Source organism: Leopardus geoffroyi, chromosome C3 (genome assembly GCF_018350155.1).
Source record: "Leopardus geoffroyi isolate Oge1 chromosome C3, O.geoffroyi_Oge1_pat1.0, whole genome shotgun sequence".
Classification (NCBI taxonomy): domain Eukaryota; kingdom Metazoa; phylum Chordata; class Mammalia; order Carnivora; family Felidae; genus Leopardus; species Leopardus geoffroyi.
Window position 1 is genome coordinate 133,932,522 of NC_059338.1, and position 21,331 is coordinate 133,953,852.

The following is a 21,331-nucleotide window of genomic DNA, read 5'->3' on the forward strand; positions in this document are numbered from 1 at the left end:
TCAAGTGCCAGGGAATTAACACTCTCCCACTCCCCACACAGCAGCCTCCCCCCCTTCCCCCCACCAATGTTTATTTATGTTTGAGAGGGTGGGGGAGGGGCATAGAGAGGGGACAGAGGATCTGAAGCGGGCTCCGCACTGACAGCAGAGAGCATGATGTCGGGCTTCAACTCACGAATCACGAGATCATGACCAGAGTCCACGTCGGGCACTTAACTGGCTAAGCCACCCAGGTCTCCCCCTCCCCACGGCAGTCTTAACCACTGGCTGATGAACACCCCAGCTTCCCTACTTGATGGGTGAGACAGTTCTGAGGTATATTTCTACATCCCTTGTAGGCGACTCTTGTGTTCTGGGCACTCCTGAACAGCTTTTTCTGAACCTCCCCAATAAACTGCTTGGACTTGAATCTTTGACTCAGGGCCTACTTCCGTGGGAAAGGGCACTTAGGCATGTGGGTTCAAAAGTGGAAAAAGTGGTTATGGAATTCTAAGATTGTTTTTCAAAACTGAATCTATATACTATTTTATTGTGGATCATCTTGTACTGCTGGGGATTTCTCCTCTCCGTCTTCTCTATGCTCAATATGATAGATGAGGATATTTTCTTTTAAAGAAAAAAAGTAAGAGGAGTCTTTTAGCAGTGATGGGTAGTTGGTTTATAAAATCTGTTTCCTTTCTGATTTTCTGTCAGTGTTTCTGATACATTCCCAGCTTTTTCATCCTATGCCTTCATTGTGATGACTGATCTCGCTTCTGCAGCTAAACCTCCTGATTGGGATACAGAGCTGGTTCTTTTTTACTTTCATTTGTGCTGGGTTCTCTAATTGTATCTGGACTGGGACTTCAGGAAGCACTTTGTCCTTTTAGAAAGGAATTCTGTTTTAATGGGAGTATAAAGTGCAAATGTTTTGCTAAAAATGGTTCACATGATGTTAATGATGTAAGAATCATATTTAATAGAATATTTACGATTAACTCCTATTTATCTTGTACTTAGTGATTTTCTCCAGAATATGTAATACCTATCACCTATAGGAAATGACAGTCTAATATTTAATCTGCTTTTCAAAAGGACAAATTACATCTCCTGGAGTCATTCCACTGTGGACACAGTTTGTGTTACGAAAGGGAGATCCCTCATTGAGGCCTTGAATTAAAGAATGGTTGCTAAGATTTCATTTTGAGTTAAGTCTGAGTGTGATTCTCAGATTCTTTTTTCCCTTGTCCAGCTTTCTGCAGGAGGGCTCCTTCAGGTCTTTAAAAAAAATTTTTTTTTAGTGTTTATTTATTTTTGAGAGAGAGAGACAGAATGTGAGCAGGTGAGGGGCAGAGAGAGAGAGGGAGACACAGAATCTGAAGCAGGCTTCAGGCTGGTCTGGATGCAGGTCTGGAACCTATGAACTGTGAGATCATGACCTGAGTGAGGTTGGACACTTAACCAACTGAGCTACCCAGGTGCTCCATCCTTCAGGTCTTATTTCGTATTTGTTTTTTTTTAATTTTATTTATTTATTTTGAGAGAGAGACAGAGAGAGCGAGCAGGGGAGGGGCAGAGAGAGAAGGAGAGAGAGAATCTCAGGCAGGCTCGACAATGTCAGCTTGGAGCCCTATGCGGGGCTCAAACTCACAAACCATGAGTTGAGCTGAAACCAAGAGTTGGATGCTTAACCAACTGAGCCACCCAGATGCTCCCAGAGTTTAAAATTTTATTTGAGAGAGAGAGAGAGTGAGAGAGAGAGCATGAGCGGGGGAGAGGAGCAGAGGGGGAGAGAGAGAGACAGATAGACAGACAGACAGAGAGACAGAGAGACAAAGAGACTTTTAAGCTGTTCCATGTTCAGTGCAGAGCCCGATCTCACAACTCTGAGATCATGACCTGAGCCAAAATCAAGAGTTAGACACTCAACTGACTGAGCCACCCAGGTGCCCCTTTACTTAATATTTGAAATTTGGATACCAGTGTTTGCTTCTTCAAAGAGGAGGTGACAAGATACCCAAATTAATAACTTATACTTCCTTAAAAAAATGATTTGAACCATACAAATCCACTCTCTGCCTCCACATTTTAATGATAGACATTGGGGAAATCTGACTCAGTGTTTCTAGATTCTTGTTATAAATTATGCAGGAATAAGACTGTTTTAAAACACCACAAAGGAGAAAGTAGAATTTTTAGTGTGTCTGCATCACCTTTCCATAAAGAGATTAACATTGATTGCATCAAAATCTTACCAATAAAAATAAACACTTAAAATACTTAACTAGATCAATTTTCCTGAGGTTTGAGGTCCAGCATTTTGGTGTCTTCCAAATTTAGCTGGATATCTTCCTAAATAGAAAACTTTTGGTTACAGTTAATCATAAGAAAAAATTTTTTACTTTTGTGTCCACTTTTAATCTTTTAACTGCTTAGCATTATTAATTAGCATAAAATATAACAGATTCTTCTCTTCCAGACTTTTGTCTGTGGTAGATTGCAATATGTTTATAATCCTAACTAAATAAAATAGTTATTCTGAAATGATGAACTGATTTAAAACAGCTACTGGAGGTTATGGAATTTTGATCACTGAAGGATTGTGTTGGCATCACTTAATTCAATGACTAGTCACTCTGTAGAAGTGCTGTACGCCATGCTGCGGCGGAGATAAAGAGGAGTGAGCCATGGTTTGCCCTTAGGGCGCTTGTAGTCCCTGGAGGGAGACAGGACGAGTACAGATGGAAAGACCAGAAAGGAGGACTGACACGATGGTGTGAGGTTCAATGGCAGGCAAGGGAACATCTGTTTGAGGGGTCAGGAATGGTTTCATGGAGGAGGTGGGATTGGTGGAGAACCCCGGCAGGCTGGGAGGGTTTCGGTGGGTGGAGGTTGGATGGTTCCAGTCAGAGACAGCAAAGGCAAGGTCAGACTGTGTAGATGTGTTTGAGAATGCGGAGCAAGTGTACTGTGGTTGGTTGTACGTGGAGATACCTGGGAGATGAGGTTGGGCAGGGAAGGCATGGCCACATTGTGTTGTAGAGAGCTTGAGTTCTAGTAACTTAAAAAAAAATTTTTTTTAATGTTTATTTATTTTTGAGAAAGAGAGACACCGAGTGTGAGTGGGGGAGGGTCAGAGAGAGAGGGAGACACAGAATCCAAAGTGGGCTCCAGGCTCTGAGCTGTCAGCACAGAGCCTGATGTGGGGCTTGAACCCGTGAACGGTGAGATCAGAACTGAACTGGAGTCAGATGCTTAACCGGCTGAGCCACTCAAGTGCCCCAAGTTCTAGTAACTTTTAATGGAATCTGTCCCTAGGGGGCAGTGGGGAGGTTTGAGCAGACATTTGACGGCACTCCATTTGGTAGATTAGGGAGGGAAAGGGGTAGAATGGGAGGAGGGGCCCAGGTGGAAATCTATGGCAGAGTCCCAGGGAGAGGCGACGATAGTTTTGAGTGGCAAACAAGGAAAGGACAGTAGCCTGCCAAACTAGTCCCCCTACTTCTATCCCTGTTCCCTCTTGGTTGCTTTCAACTCTTCAGCCAGAAGGATGCCTCTCCTCTGCCAGCTTCTGTGGTCTCCTATCTCACTCGCAGAAAAGTCTCCTCCCTCTGTGACCTACCAGGGTTAGTATCTGGTCCCTGCTTATCTGTTTAACACCATCTCCCTCCTACAGCCCCATTTGTTTATTCCACACATTGGGCTCATCACTGGTCCTCAAACTTGCCAGGCATATTCTCACCTCACGGCCTTTGCATTTGACATTCTTGTACTGGGAATGCTCTTCCCCAGAAGTCCTCACTTCCTGCAGGATATTACTCAAAGTGTCCCTTCTCAGTGAGGCCTTGCTTGGTCACCCTTTTTAAAAATCTCCACCTTCCTCTCCAAAGCTTCTTATCTCCTGCCCTCCTCTATTTTTCTCCTTAGTACTCATCACTATTTAACATATTATATATTTTACTTATTTATCTATCTTATTTGTTGTCTCCACAGTGAGAAAGTAAGCCCCATGAAGGCAAGGATATTTTGTCCGCCATGTACCTGGATGAATTTATACCGCTTAGTAGATAGTCAATATTTGATGACTGAATTATTGAGTGATGAGACGGGAAAGAGAGGTTGTGTCTATAGGATGTGGCAACTGATATGAGGATAATGGGGATGAAGGGGTCAAAGTTGGTTTCAGGATTTCAACCTCAGATATGGGGAGAGGAGCTGGCTGAGAGGAGCAGAAGGAGTAAATCCCAAATCTGAGTTGCCCAAGAACATCGAGAACTATTGCATGTGGCCCTTTGCTATGTGTTTTAAAACTAGTATAGTATGGGATATGTTGGGGTCAATCCTTGACTCAGCAAAGAGGGATCACCAAAGCCTGGTCTATGCTATGTTAGCCCTCTTGCATCCTGCCTTTGTTCCTTTGCTGAATTACAGGTTAGTTTTATGTTTGCAGCTTTTATTGAAAGCTGTTGCTTTTGTTTTTTTGTTTTGTTTTGTTTTGTTTTGTTTTGTTTTGTTTTGTTTTGTTTTGAAAGCCATTGCTTTTGAATTCCCCATATTTGCCATAGGTGCATTGCCTGCTGCCCTTTATATAAAACCCTGTGTAGTGGAAACAGTGGTTCTCAAACTTAGGCTCTCTAGGAAGCACCACAAGGGCTTCTTAAAACCCAGAGGGCTGGGTCCTGGCTCAGAGCATTAGAGTCAGGAGGCCTGGAGTATGGCCTGAGAATTTGCATTTTTAACAGCTTCTCAGGTGATGCTGATGCTGGTAGTCCAGGGACCACACTGTGAGAATCACTAGTCTACAACAGAGTGAGGAAAAGCAATTAGATCATTTCTACAAACGATGATTGTACAACTTTTTGTTTTGGTAGCCGGGAAGAAGAGTCAAATTTGAAGCCCAGCAAGGATCTTATAGACATATTTAATTCCTTTTTTTCTGGTTTTGATGTTCTGCTGTATTTATGTCTTCTCTATCTCTGGTTCCTTGTTTCATTTCTCTTTTGCGTTTATTTTGTTGTACATATGTTATCTTGTGGTAAGCCAGACCTTTAGAGTTAGAGCTTAGGAGGTAAATGGTAACAGGCCTAACAAAGAGTTCCTGAAAAAGAAAGCACTTTCTTTATATTCAGTGCAAATTAACTGTGGGATTACTCATCAGAGTAGTATCTACTTGGAAAGTTATATGTAAAAATACTCATTGATGCTGGATTTAAACAAGCACAACAGTACTGTGGCCAGTAACCACTAATGATGTATCTTGGGCCTTGACAGCTGCTCTTTCTGTCCACTGTCTGTAGGTAAATGGCCATGGAGCTTCACATGCTGGCCCAGAGGGGATTCTGATATGCAAAGTCACCTAGTTCCTTCTACTCTTTTTTTTTTTTTTTTTGGCAAGCAGGGAATGCCATTTGCCAGAGTGTTTTGGAGGGGAAGGGAAAACTGCAATATTTTCATGGAGACTTATGATTAGGGAACACAGTGGGGGTCATTAGTTTCAAAGAAGATGAGCAGGAAATAGGGACGCTTGGGTTGTATGTTGGCCGTGTTACACAGGAGAACAACTCCCTCCCAGCCCCGCTCTCTTTCTTGCTTGCTTTCCTGCTTTCTTGCTTTCCTGCTTTCTTGCTTTCTGTCTTTCACAAATATCTTTATTGACCAATTACTATAGAATGAAGAACTAGGAGGTAGAAAGGAAAATAGACATAATACAATAGAAGTCTTTAAATGGAGGTATGTACATTCTAAGGAAAGTTGAAGGAGCAGGAGGAAGGAATTCCTAAGTCAGCTGCCTGAGTCAGGGAAACTTGTTCTGGAAGAGGACATATTGTTGCATCCTTTTAAAATTGCAGTTTTTTGTTTGTTTGTTTGTTTGTTTTTAGAATATAAGAGCAATACATACCCATAGTAGAAAATTTAGAAAGTGCATAAAGTTATAAAGAATAAAATGGAAGTGAGTTCCAATATCATTCCTGAACATAAATGCTTACATTATTTTTATAATAAAATAGTATATTTTGAAACTAGATAGATGTGGTTGCACACCATTGTAAACGTACCAAATACTACTGAATCGTTTACTTTAAAATAGTTAATTATATGTTATGTGAATTTTACGTCAATAAATTGTTTCTGAAAAGATATTTATTTTATTTGAATTTAGACATGGGCTGTAAACTTTAGATAAATCTTTGTTTTTTCCACAAGAAGACATATTATGCCCAAAAATATCTATGTCAGCAAAATTACAAAAAGCATTAACAAGGGTCAGTATGTTTGTTTGGTATTTGATGTTTATCATTTATATCTGGGATTAATGTTAATTTCCAGGTAATAGAATTCAGTCGACAACTTCATAGTATTTCATAGTATTCATCTATTTTATTTATTTATTTATTTATTTATTTATTTATTTATTTATTTGTGAGCATAGAATGTATTGTTGAATCACTATGTTGTACATCTGGAGTAGATTACTTAATGCCCCTTACCCATGTAGCCCATCCCCCTCCCACAATCCCTCCTGTAACCCTCAGTTTGTTCTCCATATTTATGAGTCTCTTCTGTTCTGTCCGCCTCCCTGTTTTTATATTGTTTTTGTTTCCCTTCCCTTATGTTCATCGGTTTTGTCTCTTAAAGTCCTCCTATGAGTGAAGTCATATGATTTTTGTCTTTCTCTGACTAATTTCACTTAGCGTAATACTCTCCAATTCCATCCACGTAGTTGCAAATGGCAAGATTTCCTTCTTTTTGATTGCTGAATAATACTCCATTGTATATATATATATACCACATCTTCTTTATCCATTCATCCATCGATGGACATTTGGGCTCTTTCCATACTTTGGCTATTGTTGATAGTGCTGCTATAAACATGGTGCATGAATCCCTTTGAAACAGCACACCTGTATCCCATGGATAAATGCCTAGTAGTGCAATTGCTGGGTCGTAGGGTAGTTCTATTTTTAGTTTTTTGAGGAACCTCCATACTGTTTTCCAGAGTGGCTGCACCAGTTTGCTTTCCCATCATCCATTTTATATAATAATAAAACCACTCCCCTCATCCTATCCCCAGTTTAAATTAAAAAAAAAAATAGATGTCAAAAGAACAAAATTGAAATCTATGTCTACCTAATAAAGGTCCTTAGAAGAACGTAACAGAGAAAAGCTGATGTGGAAGTAGAATGTCAGCAGACAAAAACAAACACCATGACATATCATAGGGAAGGAATGTTCCTGCAACCAAAAAAGATCAGAAAATAAATAGAAGGATTAAAAATATATTAAAACAAATTAGCATATAGATGTTATCATTCATAATTGTGACTTTGAATCTTAAAGAAAATGTCAAATTATGCTATAGATTTTCCAGTAATACCAGTTAATTCATAGAAAAAAATGTTTACAGCTTTGTTGCTTTAAGAGGCAAATGCCCAGTTATCTGAAAAATTCAAGCATACCAAACACCTCTTTCCCAGATATGCTGGATGAATGAATACTGTATATTTCCTCCTTCTTCTCTTGTTAGCATTTTATTGTTTTCTTTAATGGAATCTTTAGTTTATAATTTGATCTAAATTCTTTTAGGTTTCTTTAGCTCTCAAAAGCCATACTTTGAAAAGGATTATATATTTGGTCCTTCACTTTTTTCTGTGGTTTTGGTAAGTCTACCACTATATGGACCAACGTTTATCTTATACTTTCTTAAAAACTAGCTCACTCCTCAGGAGGAAATTAGGCATCTTTGGAATAGACTTTATTTTCTTACAAGTATGTGGATATTGTTTTAGTACAAATTGTTGCTATGATCTTATAATGAATATTAATAAACACATTCCAAATATGTTTTTGAGTACCTACTAAATGCCAGATATATGCTAGGAGATGAAGCTATACAGATGTACCACAGTCCTACTTTTGTAGCATTTACACTCTCTTGAAACAGGTAAACACACACAGCTATGGAAGACTTGATGAGTAGCAGTATGAATGGCATGCTGTGGGAGCACGGAGGAGGAGCACTTGTCTGTCCGGAGGGGCTGTCTCTTATAGACTAGATGAATGAACTTGACATTTGCTGAGCAGACTGGTGAGGGATACAGTTAATAGTAGAGACAAGAAAGACCATGGCCATGTAGGGAGCTTATGGTGGGCAATCACAGTACTTCAGAACTGGAAGGGTGGAGAGCAACCCTGTCTTAAGGGTCTTGCAAGTGAGGTCAAGCTCATGGCAGCCAAGCCTTCTTATTTTCTTGGTCATTCTCTCTGTTAGTATATCTTTTTTAAATTTATCATTATGTAAGAAAGTCTGTTTCAGTAGTTTAAGACAAAAAGGCATGATGTGCGCTTTCAGTTTGTAAAAGACAGAAGCAAGTTCATGCCCCCTAAGATAGTGGGGTTCTAGAGTAAGGCTCTCTCAAGGGCCCCTGGCAGCTCTGGGAATGTGTTCCCTGCTTCTGGACCCACAGCCACTCTACATACTCAACTGCAGGTTGAGGCTCAGTTCCTTTTCCTTACTTATGTTCTCACTGAAATCTTCATACTCACTGCCTAGTTCGCTCTCTGTCTCAGGTGCCAACACTAAAGGGTGTGAAATAAAGGGCTTGGCCAGCACGTGGTTCACATGGGGTGTCCCAGGCCTGTTGGCTGCAGGGCTACCTTCCAGAAGCACCTTTGAGTCCAGCCTCTTTGCCTGGCCCAATCGGCTGGTTTTGGGATATCAGGTCACATGCTACAAACCTTGCTACATCAGCATAAAGAACCACTGAAAAGGGGTCTTTCAGCATGGTAGTGCCCCACAGACCTATCTCCAGAATGGGATCCATTTCACACCAGACTAAATGTATTCCCAGTGAGTTTCTCCCTCTGCCCACTTTAAAAGATGCCTGCCACCTTTCGGTTCCTATGAAACCCAGGCTCACTTAAAGCTTTACTCTTCAAAAACAAAAAACAAAACAAACAAAAAAAAAACCCCACTTTATTCTAAGTAGATACTTCAAGTTGTAGGCTTATTTTATGATTGAGCACAAAATACTCACACATATTGGGGCACACTTGCCTGATGGTCAAAAACTTACACAGATATCAACACCTGCTGCCTCATTTTATGCTGTGAGCTGCGAGGCCTCGGAGAACAAGAAGCTATTGCCTCTGCCCTTAATCAGCTTCCACAGGAACCCAGCCACACCACACATCTCAGATTTTCTGAAACAAGGTCAGTGGGGGACTCCATCAAATTTACTGTAGCAGAGCACCATTACGATCACCATGCAACTCAACACGCGGTCCAGGTGCACATGCCGGCCGGTTGCCTGCACTACTGTGGAAGTGCACGTGGGAACAAGCAAAGCATTTTCCAATGACAGTAACAGGGTTTTTTTTTTTTGAAATTTTTATTTAAATTCCAGCTAGCCAACAGACAATGCAATATTAGTTTCAGGTGTCGAACCCAGTGATTCAACATTTACATACAACACCTGGTGCTCATCACAAACACAATCCTTAAGTAACACTTCTGCTAAAAGTGATTTCTATGCATAGCTTATCTTATATTACATGCTATTGAATTCTGGTGCTTTGTATTGAATTTTATTCCTCCTTTACTAGTGTTTAAGGCATTTCCGGTTTTAGCGTCAGCTTGCCCTTACAATAGAATTTGTAACGTTTTGTAACATTAAACAATAAAAAAATGAGAATCACTATCATGATCTCATCTCTCCTTCATCAGGCTTTTTACTGCATTTTGAATTTTTTAAAATGTTATTTGTTTATTTAGGCACTCATTCATTTATTTTTTAAGAGAAAAGGAAAGAGAAAGCACACACGTGCATGTGGGCAAGAGGCAGGGAGGGGTAGACGGAGGGGGAGTAGAGAGAGACAGAGAGAGAGAGAGAATCTAAAGCAGGCTCCATGCCTACTTCTGAGCCCGATGCAGGGCTCTACCTCATAGTGAGATCATGACCTGAGTGGAAATCAAGAGTTCAATGCTTAACCGATTGAGTCACCCAGGCGCCCCCTACTGCTGCATTTTTAATTTTACGATGACAGTTATAAACGACACTAATAAACTTATCTAAAATATATTGTACAGCATAAAAATCAGGTATTTGACAGCATATGTATGGATTTAGCTTATGTTTTTAAACTTCGTATTTTTTAAACTATTTTAAATTTATGTAAAAGCCACAGAAGTAGCACATGGAGCTGTACTCCGGTTCTCCAATTGTCAATGTTTTGGACCCATCTGAGAAGTTGTGGACATGATGCTCTGCTGTCCTGTACTACTTCAGTGTGTGATTTCTAGATACAAGGACACCCTCCTACATGACCACTGGGCAGCCATCAAAATCAGGAAATGAATATTGATCCAGTGCTACCACCTAGACCACAAGCTCTATTCGAACTTTGTCTGTTATTTCAACAATGCCCTTTATAAATGTCCAAATCCAATTCACAGATCACATGTCGTATTTAGTTATGGTGTATTTTAGTCTTCCTCAATCTGGATCAGTTTCTCATATATCTTTATCTTTTATGACCTTGATCTTTTTAAAAAGTACAAGCTGATAACTTTATAGAATGATCCTCAATTTGGGTTTGATAGGCATACAACTGAGATGATGCTGTGCTCAGTGTCTTAAAACAGAAGGTATATAATGCTAATTCCTAGTGAACTTTTATCTCTTGGGTAAGATTGTATCTACCAGATTTCTCTAAAGTTAATAAATATATTGCAGTTATAAGTCAATAAGTAATTTGTAAATATTTTGTGAGGAGGTACTTTGAAACTATGCAAATCCAGTTGAGTCTCATTCGTGGTAGTTATATTTCATAAAATAACATGAACATAGAGTCAGGGAATACGGAAGCATTGCTCTAGGGGAAATACAGGGGTGGATTCCTGTCCCAACATAATTGTCAACCAGTCAATACATATCCTTGGTTTATGTGTGTTTCTGTTAAAGACACCTTGTTTAATATAAAGTAAAACCTTGGTTTGGATGCAGAATTCATTCCGGAAACATGCTTGTAATCCAAAGCACTTGTATATCAAAGTGAATTTCCCCACAAGAAATAATGGAAACGCAGATGATTCGTTCCACAACCCAAAAATATTCGTGTAAAAATGATGACAATACTGTAATATAACACAAAATAATAAAAAATAAAGAAAAATAAACAAATTAACCTGCACTTACCCTTGGGAGACAAGACAGAGGAGGGCTATTGTGTAGGATGACTTTCATTACCAATAACAGAATCACTGCTATCTACTGGTTCAATGGAATCTTTTTCTTTTTATGCAACTTTAACAAGAAACCTATTCAATGACACTTGCTTTTGCCTCCTTTTGAGGATTTCACAGAAATGTGACATTGCATTGACGATCGCCCACAGTCCTGCAGTGAGCAAATGAGAGAGAGGGAGAAAGAGGGAGAGAGAGAGAAGAACCATTGGCTCAGTTGTGATCATGTGACATTTGGCATATTGCAAGACATCGCTCGTTTATCAAGTTAAAGTTTATTAAAAATCTTTGCTCGTCTTGCGGAACACTCATAGAACAAGTTACTCGCAGTCCCAAGTTTTACTGTATGTTGTTGATTCATTAACATTGAGCCCGTAGCCAACAGCATTATGACTTATGCCTGAAGGATGTGTATCTAACACATGTATTTTCTCCATAAGGCACATGAAAGCTTCTTAGGAACACTAGACAGCACTTCAGCACTATGCTTGGAGGCCATTTGAAAAAGGGAGATCACCAAAGGCACAAAAATGCTAAAAATGTGACAATATCTTGTGAAAAGGACACTTGTTTGCAGCATGAAAGCTGACCCGAGAAGGCAAAGTGAGAGGCCTCATGCAGCCTTAGCCAAGAATGTGTGTGTCCTGCAACTCTGTGCATGTCCTTGAATGAGACCCCCCCCCCCACCCCATCACTGGCGAGTACTGATTTGGGAGTTACAAATAAATTGTAGTGAGTGGGTGAATTTGCAAATACTAAATTTATGAATAATGAGGACTGACTGTGTCTTATTTCTATTAAACTTTCACTTACCACTTTTAGCATCCATTGACCTTGAATTGCTTCAAGTTTGCCTATTGAGGATCCTTCAAACTGTCTTTGGTATCCTTCTGGCAAGTCTCCATCATTCTTTGAGCACTTTACTTTCTTGTTTAACAAGATTTTCCAGGCTCATGTTGTATTTTCTCTTCCTCAGCTCTGAAGTTAGACATTTCTCCAAGGAGCTTTGGTTCCTTTTAGTGGAACATGGCCTTTAAAAACAAAGCACTGGTGCTAGTTGGGCTCATTGCTCCTAGGGTGTTATACTACTTCTAAACCCTGTAGGAGAGAGAATTAGGAAATATGTGTATGTACACACATACACAAATCTATCGTCTATCATCTTTATCTGTCTATCCATCTATTGTATATCATCTTATCTATCAACTATCTATCTATCCATCCATCCATCCATTCATCCCATGAATTCATACCATTACCTTCAGTTCCAACCTGATATGTAACTATCCCCTGTCCATATTTGTAACTCCCTTCTCTGGCCATTAGAAACTGATTGCAATTAGTCTCAATGTACTTACTTAACCCACTCTTCCTATATTTAAACAAATTCCCTGTCCCAGCAGCAAAAGACACAACCCTGGATATCTGGTCCCCCTGCTCCTGTGGGGCATGTATGCTGAAGGTTTAGCTCCAATAAACGGAAGGAGGAACATGGAAGAAAGGAGGAAGCTAACTTGAAGTTGTTGAAAGTCAACTTTTGCTAAATCCTTCTTCAATAACACTTTTTTTCTTTAATGAAAGAGAAGACAGAAATGTCACACATATTTTTTTTTAAGTTTATTTATTTTGAGAGAGAGAGACTGAGCAAGCAGGGAAAGGGCAGAGAGAGAAGGAGAGAGAGAGAGAATTCCAAGGAGGCTCCATGCTGTCAGCGCAGAACCCGATGCGGGCCTCGAACTCATGAACCATGAGATCATGACCCGAGCAGAAATCAAGAGTCTGATGCTTAGCCGACTGAGTCGCCCAGGCGCCCCAACATCACATATATTTTTAGTTAGCTTTGAAATTAGTGGGCTATTTTATCATACCAAATGAGTATAAAAGAAAATTCAGTTTTCTATAACTAGTATCTTAAAACATTCATGTGATGCATATGTTATCTTCTTGGATTAAAAAATGTACAATTTCACCAGATGTTTTAGATTAAACACACTGCCTTTTAATATACCAAATAAACTTAGTTTGCATCTCCAAATGTTGATAGAAAATCTTCTTAAAAAAAAGAAAATCTTGGGGCGCCTGGGTGGCGCAGTCGGTTAAGCGTCCGACTTCAGCCAGGTCACGATCTCGCGGTCCACGAGTTCGAGCCCCGCGTCAGGCTCTGGGCTGATGGCTCAGAGCCTGGAGCCTGTTTCCGATTCTGTGTCTCCCTCTCTCTCTGCCCCTCCCCCGTTCATGCTCTGTCTCTCTCTGTCCCAAAAATAAACGTTGAAAAAAAAAAAAAATTAAAAAAAAAAAAAAAAGAAAATCTTAATTTTCTAATTTAAAAATTTTAGATATAACCTTTTTATTTGCATATTTATAAGAGAATATTAGGTCATTTTATGAAGTAGTGTAATTATTTTTTTCTGGTGTGTTTATCCATGTTAAAAAGTGAAGAATGCATCTTAAATTTTATTTTAAAATGTTCATTGAAACTTTAAACAATTAACTTAAGATATAGAACATTAAAATTAATTTGCATTTTAAATGATAATAGCAGATAGTCTTGACTTCCTAAGTTCTAAATTCTAGTGAATAGCCTATGAATTATAACTTTAATAACAAGTTTTGCTTAATTTTTATGAAATGATTTTATTATGTTGTAGAATAAGGAGATAACTGTTCTCATAACTGAGATGCTGCACATGTCAGAAACAATACAGCTTCTCTTTTCCATGATACATTCCAAGATATGTAAATAAAGATCACATACATGTGAGTTAATTCACATTATAAACATGCAAAAATACAAAAGTATATTCACAAGCATCTCCTTTTATTCCTCTTTCCCAATCTTATTCCTAACTTACAGAATTTCTTGGTGTTGTATATATTGGGAAGTATATATTCAACCACATATAAATGCATTGTTTTGGTTTGTGTGATTTTTACTTAGATATTATTTATATATATATATATGTATAAATATATGCATATATATTTATGTATATGTATATTTCTGCAGCAGTTTGTTTTCTTCATTAATAAAAATACTTCTTGGAGTTCCTTTTAGGCCAGTACATCTAGCCCTACATCATTTTTTAACTACTACATAGTATTTCATTATTTGGCTGCGCCATAACTTATTTAAACATTTTCCAGTGATGGACATTTAGTTTTTTTCCTTAAATTTTTGCTATTGCAAATAATGCTGCAGTGAAGACACCTGGACATACATCTTAGAGCATATATATGGCAAGTTTTATGAAATAAACGCCAAGACTTGAGGATGAGACTACTGTCTCTCCCTTGAGAGACACCTGAGCAGGTGCTGAGCCCCCACCTCTGGGCTGTCCTTTGGAGATCATTTCTCTTCCTTCCCCAGTCCAGAGTCCCTTGGAGTATCTGACCTGGTGACCTGTCCCTTAAGCCCCTTTAGCTGCATCATTTCCTGTTTCATAATGAGGCTGGAAGATCAGATGTCCAAAGTCATGTACCAGTTCCCCTGCTGTGGGTGTCTGCAGTGCTGGGTCAGGAACATGACAACTCAGAAGTTCATTTTCTCGGGGAAGTGCCTGGTGAATGAAGGGGAAACTGTAATGTAGGACTGTATTGCAGGTACTTTGCACATGTAGTATATTTTTGGGTCTTAACAAAGAATAACACTGTTTTAATTAATAAAAATGTAAATGATTTGTTTTAAACAGTTTTTAAAACAGAAGTCCTGGGGCGCCTGGGTGGCGCAGTCGGTTAAGCGTCCGACTTCAGCCAGGTCACGATCTCGCGGTCCGTGAGTTCGAGCCCCGCGTCGGGCTCTGGGCTGATGGCTCAGAGCCTGGAGCCTGTTTCCGCTTCTGTGTCTCCCTCTCTCTCTGCCCCTCCCCCGTTCATGCTCTGTCTCTCTCTGTCCCAAAAATAAATAAATGTTGAAAAAAAAAAAAAAAAATTAAAAAAAAAAAAAACAAAACAGAAGTCCTAGGTTGGATACCTCCTATAAGGTTATTTGTGTATGGATATGTTTTTTGCTACTTTATCAAATTTCTTTATCCTAGTTGAAAAATTAAAAAAAAGAACACCCAAATCTGTTTAATAAAGGGGCTGGTTTCTAATCAGTCATCAAGTTTTTCTTTTATTCTCTATTCAATAGTCTCGAATATTGCTGAATGGCTATTTCCAGTTCATTTCAAAAACAATTCAATTTTATTTTACTTTCCATCCCTTATTTATAACATTCATTTGTCATTTTTGTCATTTTGTAGACCTACCAAGAGCAGCTGTCAGGATCTTAAGCAACATGACATTCCTTTTTGTGAGTTTGTCATACACAGCTGAGAGTGCCATTGTAACTGCTTTCATTACCTTCATTCCCAAGTTCATCGAGTCACAGTTTGGTATCCCAGCTTCCAATGCCAGCATCTACACTGGTAAGGCACTGCCTTTAGAGCTCCTTGAAAACATGATCATTTTTGACCACTAAACTAAAATGCAATGAGTTGAAGAGAAGGTTCATTCTAACATCAAAGTGTTTAATAAATTCATTAACGGCTACCAGCCTCCCCCCCACCCCAGACTCCACCCCCATATTAGGAGGAAGGGGTCCTTGACTGTTTTCTCATTGACTCAGATTGTGTTACTGTGTGACGTTTTTACCGACTGTATTTTGGAAAGGGATAACTTTGCATAATTATTTTTTTAGTGGTTCTCAGTTAAAAAGAATGTAACAGGCAGTGGCTTTCAAATTTAAATATGAATATATCTTTTTATGGGTTGACGTGAGTTAAGTTTTGAAAAATTAATGAAAACATTTTTTGAATGGATAATGTGAAAAGTAGATCAGGTCCATGGTACCAGGATATCCTCTTGATGAATATAAATGGATCTTGATCGAATTACTGGAGATACTTGAACTTATAAAGGAAATCTATGAATTTTGTTTTAGAAGATGTTTTATGTCTGGGAAAATGATTTTTGGAGGCTATGATACATGTACCCATTGTACATAGTACTCAAGTGTTTTTTCATAGTATATTAGGTGCTCAGAAATATGGGGACATTAACTCTCAGATATGGGGGGAATTTTCAGTGCATTATATCATAATATTTTGGATATTTCCTTAGTGGTTTCAAAGATGGTCAAATGACTATATCTTTCTAAGGCTCAATTTGTTATTAAAGTATTACTTAAACAGTTTAGTGGAGACTTATGATACCTTTTCTGATGACTTTGGCTCCCACTTTATCCTCCATGTCTGGATTCAAACTTGGTAAGTTAGAATTATCTGGAAGTTAACAGGCAAAATTATATGATTGTAGAAAGAGAGTTTGGCTTGAAATATTTAGGTGATCACTTTGTTTTCTTATTTCATTTTCCACATGAAAAGATCTACATACTGGGTGGTGGGGCCCTGGTAGCAAATATTTTTGTAAAGGGTATACTGCTTTGGACCATTGTAATTGTCACCCCAAAATATTTTTTCCCCATTTGTTTTTCAAAATATGTTTTCCTTACATATTTACTTATACATGTATAAAATAGAATTTACAGATCAAAATCTGAATGATGCATTTCTAATTTAATTTTTACACTAATCCTTTGACAACAATTCTTGGTCAGGGAAACAAGTGTTGTCTCGTAGCTAGATCTGACGCCACACAGCTGATAAACGCAGAGTAGTCTCAAGCGTTTCCCTAACTAAGTTTCAGTATTAGAAAGTGTTACTGGCATGGAGATTCACAGTCAAATAAATTGGGGACCTGCTGAGTTGAACAATGTATTACAGTTGTTTGCCACAGGACTCTTCATTACCCTTAATATGCCAATCTGTGTGGTGAAACTCCCAGACGAAGGCTCAAGGGTACTGTCTTTCCCAAATACATTTGACTATGAAATCCAACTTTTTAATGGCATCTCTCCCATGAGCAGTTTTCTTCAGGACCCACATCGAGAAACACTGCTATTCTATCCTATGTACCCCTGTCCCAGCCAGACTAGGGGAACAGAGCTGTCTGGATCATCCCATTTCCATCCAGAGGTGCCATTTTGACCCCTATAGTTATAGGGGCATTAGTACAGTGCTGAGCCAGGTAGGAATTGATGCATATTGAATCATATTGGCTATCTGTTGGACACTGCTGGAGGCATAGGCTAGACATAAAACTACTTGTGGAAAAATAAAGGTTTCAGTTGGACCTGGGGTGTTTCACTATGGAATCCCACAGCAGTGTGGTCAATGCTGTAGTCACTGAACATGGCACCCTCAGTGAAGGACAGTGCAGGATTAGATAAAGCTAGCTCATGGAATTAGTTCGTCCCCTGTTCTAACATCAGGATTAAAAAAGCAACATCACCCAGTGACAATTCCATTCTGGTTTTGTCATCAGTAGTTTTTGTTTTGTTTTGCTTTGTTTTAATAATCATTGTGAATGCAATTTATATTATGTTTAATAGTCTCCTGTGTTCTGATAAAAGGCTTTTTATTCCCAGCTCATATTCTTTTTCCTTCCTTTCCAGATAGATAACAAATAATAATAGTCAAAAGGTATTCAGATTAATTAAGAGTGGAAGATTGCTTGTCATATAACAATAAGATGAACAAGGATGATAATCCTTTATAAAGCTTACCTTGATTTTTTGAATTTTTGTTAATTGAATCCTTCTTCTTACCCTCTGAGCAGAGATTTATATATTTAAAGAACTTATTTAGTTTAATTTAATCTTTTATTCTCTTTATATGCATGTAAGTGACATGGAGAATTAAGAAATGTATCTGAACAAGAATGTTAAAAATAGCTGTAATCTCATCTGACAAGATTTTCAAGCTAAGGTTCTCTTTAAAAAAAAAAAAAATATTTAAGAGGATTATTTGGATAAATACTTTGGCCTTTCCAGAGCCATTTGCTTGTGTTGTGTTATATGGTAGAGATGAAGTTCCATACATGTGTCTGTCTCCTATAGTCCTTGAGTACCAGCTCTGTGCACAGCACTGTGCCCTGTGTATGTATGGCTGGGATGTGGGGGGTGGAGGGGGAGGTAGGGTATGGTGGCGTGTCTATAAAGACTCCAACCAGAGCCATAAGATATGTATAGAGCGGCCTGTATTTGTATCTACACAATGGCAGTGAATCCGGGTTCATGTTTCATTCTTCTCATTTGTGGTCTTTCTGCTAACCCATTTAGGGTCACATTTGTTGATTCCAATGAACTATTATGAGGTTGCTGTTTTAGGAAAGGCTGAACGAAGGGAAAGAGCCCTGAAGGAGGAGGTAGAGCAGCCTTGAATCCTGCCGCTGCTGGTTATTAGCTGTGTTACTTTTGGCAAATCGCTTTGCTTCCTACACTTCAGCTAAAACTGAAGTTTACCTGTATAATGAAGACAATAGCTCCCCTGTTTCTAGATGTCGATGTTGTGAGGATTTAATGAAGTGGTGACTAGTGATTTGTGCTGAATCTTCCCTAACTTCAAATGGGCACAATATAAATTGAAAAATACAACTTAATCATATATTTTTTTTAATTTTTTTTTAACGTTTATTTATTTTTGAGACAGAGAGAGACAGAGCATGAACGGGGGAGGGTCAGAGAGAGAGAGGGAGACACAGAATCCGAAGCAGGCTCCAGGCTCTGAGCCATCAGCCCAGAGCCCGACGCGAGGCTCGAACTCATGGACCGCGAGATCGTGACCTGAGCTGGAGTCCGACGCTTAACCGACTGAGCCACCAAGGCGCCCCAACTTAATCATATATTACAAGGAGAAAATTAATATTGATGATGTTGACAGTAGCACCTTCCATTTGAGGTCATGCAGCTTGAACAGGTCTGAGAATGACAGTTCTATACTAATCGTGGTGATAATAAAACGACTACTGACATTTACTGAGTGTTTACTAAGCAGGAGACACTATTTAAACTTTTTCATATGGACATTACTTAATCCATGTAACCAGTGCCTGTGTAGTAGGTGTTCTTGATTATATCCATTTTCCAGTTGAGGAAACGTCTAGGGAAATTTAAATAACTTGCTTAAAGACATGCTAATAATTAGAGCCAGGAGGCTAGTGTGTTGGAGTATATAAATATCCATATGTGATTTTTATTGAAATATTATAATAGACCTATGCTATTTTATCATTTCTAGGCAGTTGTTTTTTTAATTTTTTTTTTTTTAATTTCAGAGAAATAGTATTCTAAGATTCAACTTCCTTCCCTTTCTATAGCAGCCTTTGTCACTGAGCCATGGTCAACAACATTCATTTTCAGAGCATCGGTGTCCTTTAGCATCACCTTTGCTTTTCTGGGGTCCTGCCCTTTTGTGTGCAGAATTATAAAGGGTCAGACAGTTGGTCTTTGCAAGAGAAATGGCCATGGAGAACTCTATTTTGCTTTTCATTGGAGAATAGTCAAAATACTTATTTCTTTGGTAAGGGGATTAGGATGGGGTGTGATTTTTTTTTTTTTTTAATGTCTGTCATTTTTATTGTTGTCAAATTAACCAAATAATTGCCATCTGTCTTTAGCTACTGATTCAAAGTTTTGTCGATGAGATTCAAAGCAGTACCACTGAACTCAGATTACAGCCTTTGGGAATCCCTGCATCCTTAGAAGCCAGAGAGACATGCACATGCTTTGATTTGCTTCATTCTTCTGAGGGCATCTACAGCTTTTCTATACCATTTCTTTAATTTTATAAGAATAGTTTAATAGGAGCACCTGGGTGGCTTAGTTGGTTAAGCGTACGACTTCGACTCAGGTCATGATTTCACAGTTTGTGGGTTTGAGCCCTGCGTCGGGCTCTGTGCTGACAGCTCAGAGCCTGGAGCCTGCTTCAGATTCTGTGTCTCCCTCTCTCTTTCCCTCCCCTGCTCACGCTCTGTCTCTCTCTCAAAAATGAATAAACATTAAAAAATACTTTCTTTAAAAATACATTTTATACTAATTTTATAAATGTATACTTAGATTTTTTAACATTAACATTAAACTTTTAAGTGCTAATGGACCATATTAAGAATGGATGCACTTAGCAGCACTGCCCATTTCCAAGGTCAGGCAATGACACTGGATTCCACAAGATGTGGGTGGACGCTCGAACACGCTGTGCTCTGGGAAAGGAGAGGAAGGTCCCTGCAAACCAACATCCTGCTGCAGTTGCTAGAGTCTTCTCACTTCCATACTTTTAAACAATCTTGAGATAAATAGAGGCTATTAGGACCTAAGAGTGGCAATTACAGGATCTTTGTCTTTTGGGCAGAAAGGTATTTATTACACTAAATTATATGTGTTTTTCTTCAGTGCCAATTAGGACTTTTGTAGAACGTAATGATGGACAGTAAGTTAAGATACTCAGATTCTTTTTATTTGTTGATTAGCCAGTTAATTTAAGACATGTTTGAGTGCCTACCATGTGGCAGATCCTTAGCCAATGCACTAATGGTGGTGGTTACACAGAGTTCAGTTGCTTAAGAAGATTCAGAGGACTTAGGATGAGGATGTTTACACATGAATACTCCATGGCAATGGCACTGAAATAAGAGTGTCCTTGTCAGTCACAGACCATCTCTGGGTGGCATGGCAGGACCAGTTTTCTCTCATATCTGGCACCACTGACATATAGTTGAAACACCCAGGAAGCAAAGCCCCAGATGGAGGCTCAGCTGGTGTTATATTTTCATAATACTTTTTATAGATTTCAAAAAAATTTTTAAAGTTTATTTATTTATTTTTGAGAAAGAGATAGTGTGAATGGGGGAGGGGCAGAGAGAGAGAGGGAGAGAGAAAATCCCAAACAGGCTCCATGCTGTCAGTGCAGAGCCCAACGCGGGGATTGGACTCACAAAACCGTGAGATTATGACCTGAGCTGAAACCAAGAGTTGGATTTTTAACCGAATGAGCCACCCAGGCGCCCCATATAATACTTTTTATATTTCAAAATATTTTTTTTTTTAATTTTTTTTTTTTTTTTAACGTTTATTTATTTTTGGGACAGAGAGAGACAGAGCATGAACGGGGGAGGGGCAGAGAGAGAGGGAGACGCAGAATGGGAAACAGGCTCCAGGCTCTGAGCCATCAGCCCAGAGCCCGACGCGGGGCTCGAACTCACGGACCGCGAGATCGTGACCTGGCTGAAGTCGGA

The 21,331-nt window shown here is 39.0% G+C and overlaps 1 protein-coding gene across 4 annotated transcripts in view; it reads left to right on the forward strand.

The window, feature by feature from the left end:
* The window catches only part of SLCO5A1 (solute carrier organic anion transporter family member 5A1), a 211,294-nt gene that overhangs the window by 131,854 nt on the left and 58,109 nt on the right, over nt 1-21,331 (forward strand). For 3 of the 4 annotated variants that reach the window (XR_006706594.1, XM_045454978.1, XM_045454977.1), the window contains exon 5: nt 15,463-15,627. The exons of the other annotated variant lie outside the window; for it this stretch is intronic. Coding sequence is in view for 2 of the 3 variants with exons in the window: in XM_045454978.1 (XP_045310934.1) it covers nt 15,463-15,627 (165 nt within the window). In the remaining variant the exon portion in view is untranslated. The remainder of the gene's footprint in view (nt 1-15,462; nt 15,628-21,331) is intronic. 4 annotated transcript variants of the gene reach the window in all.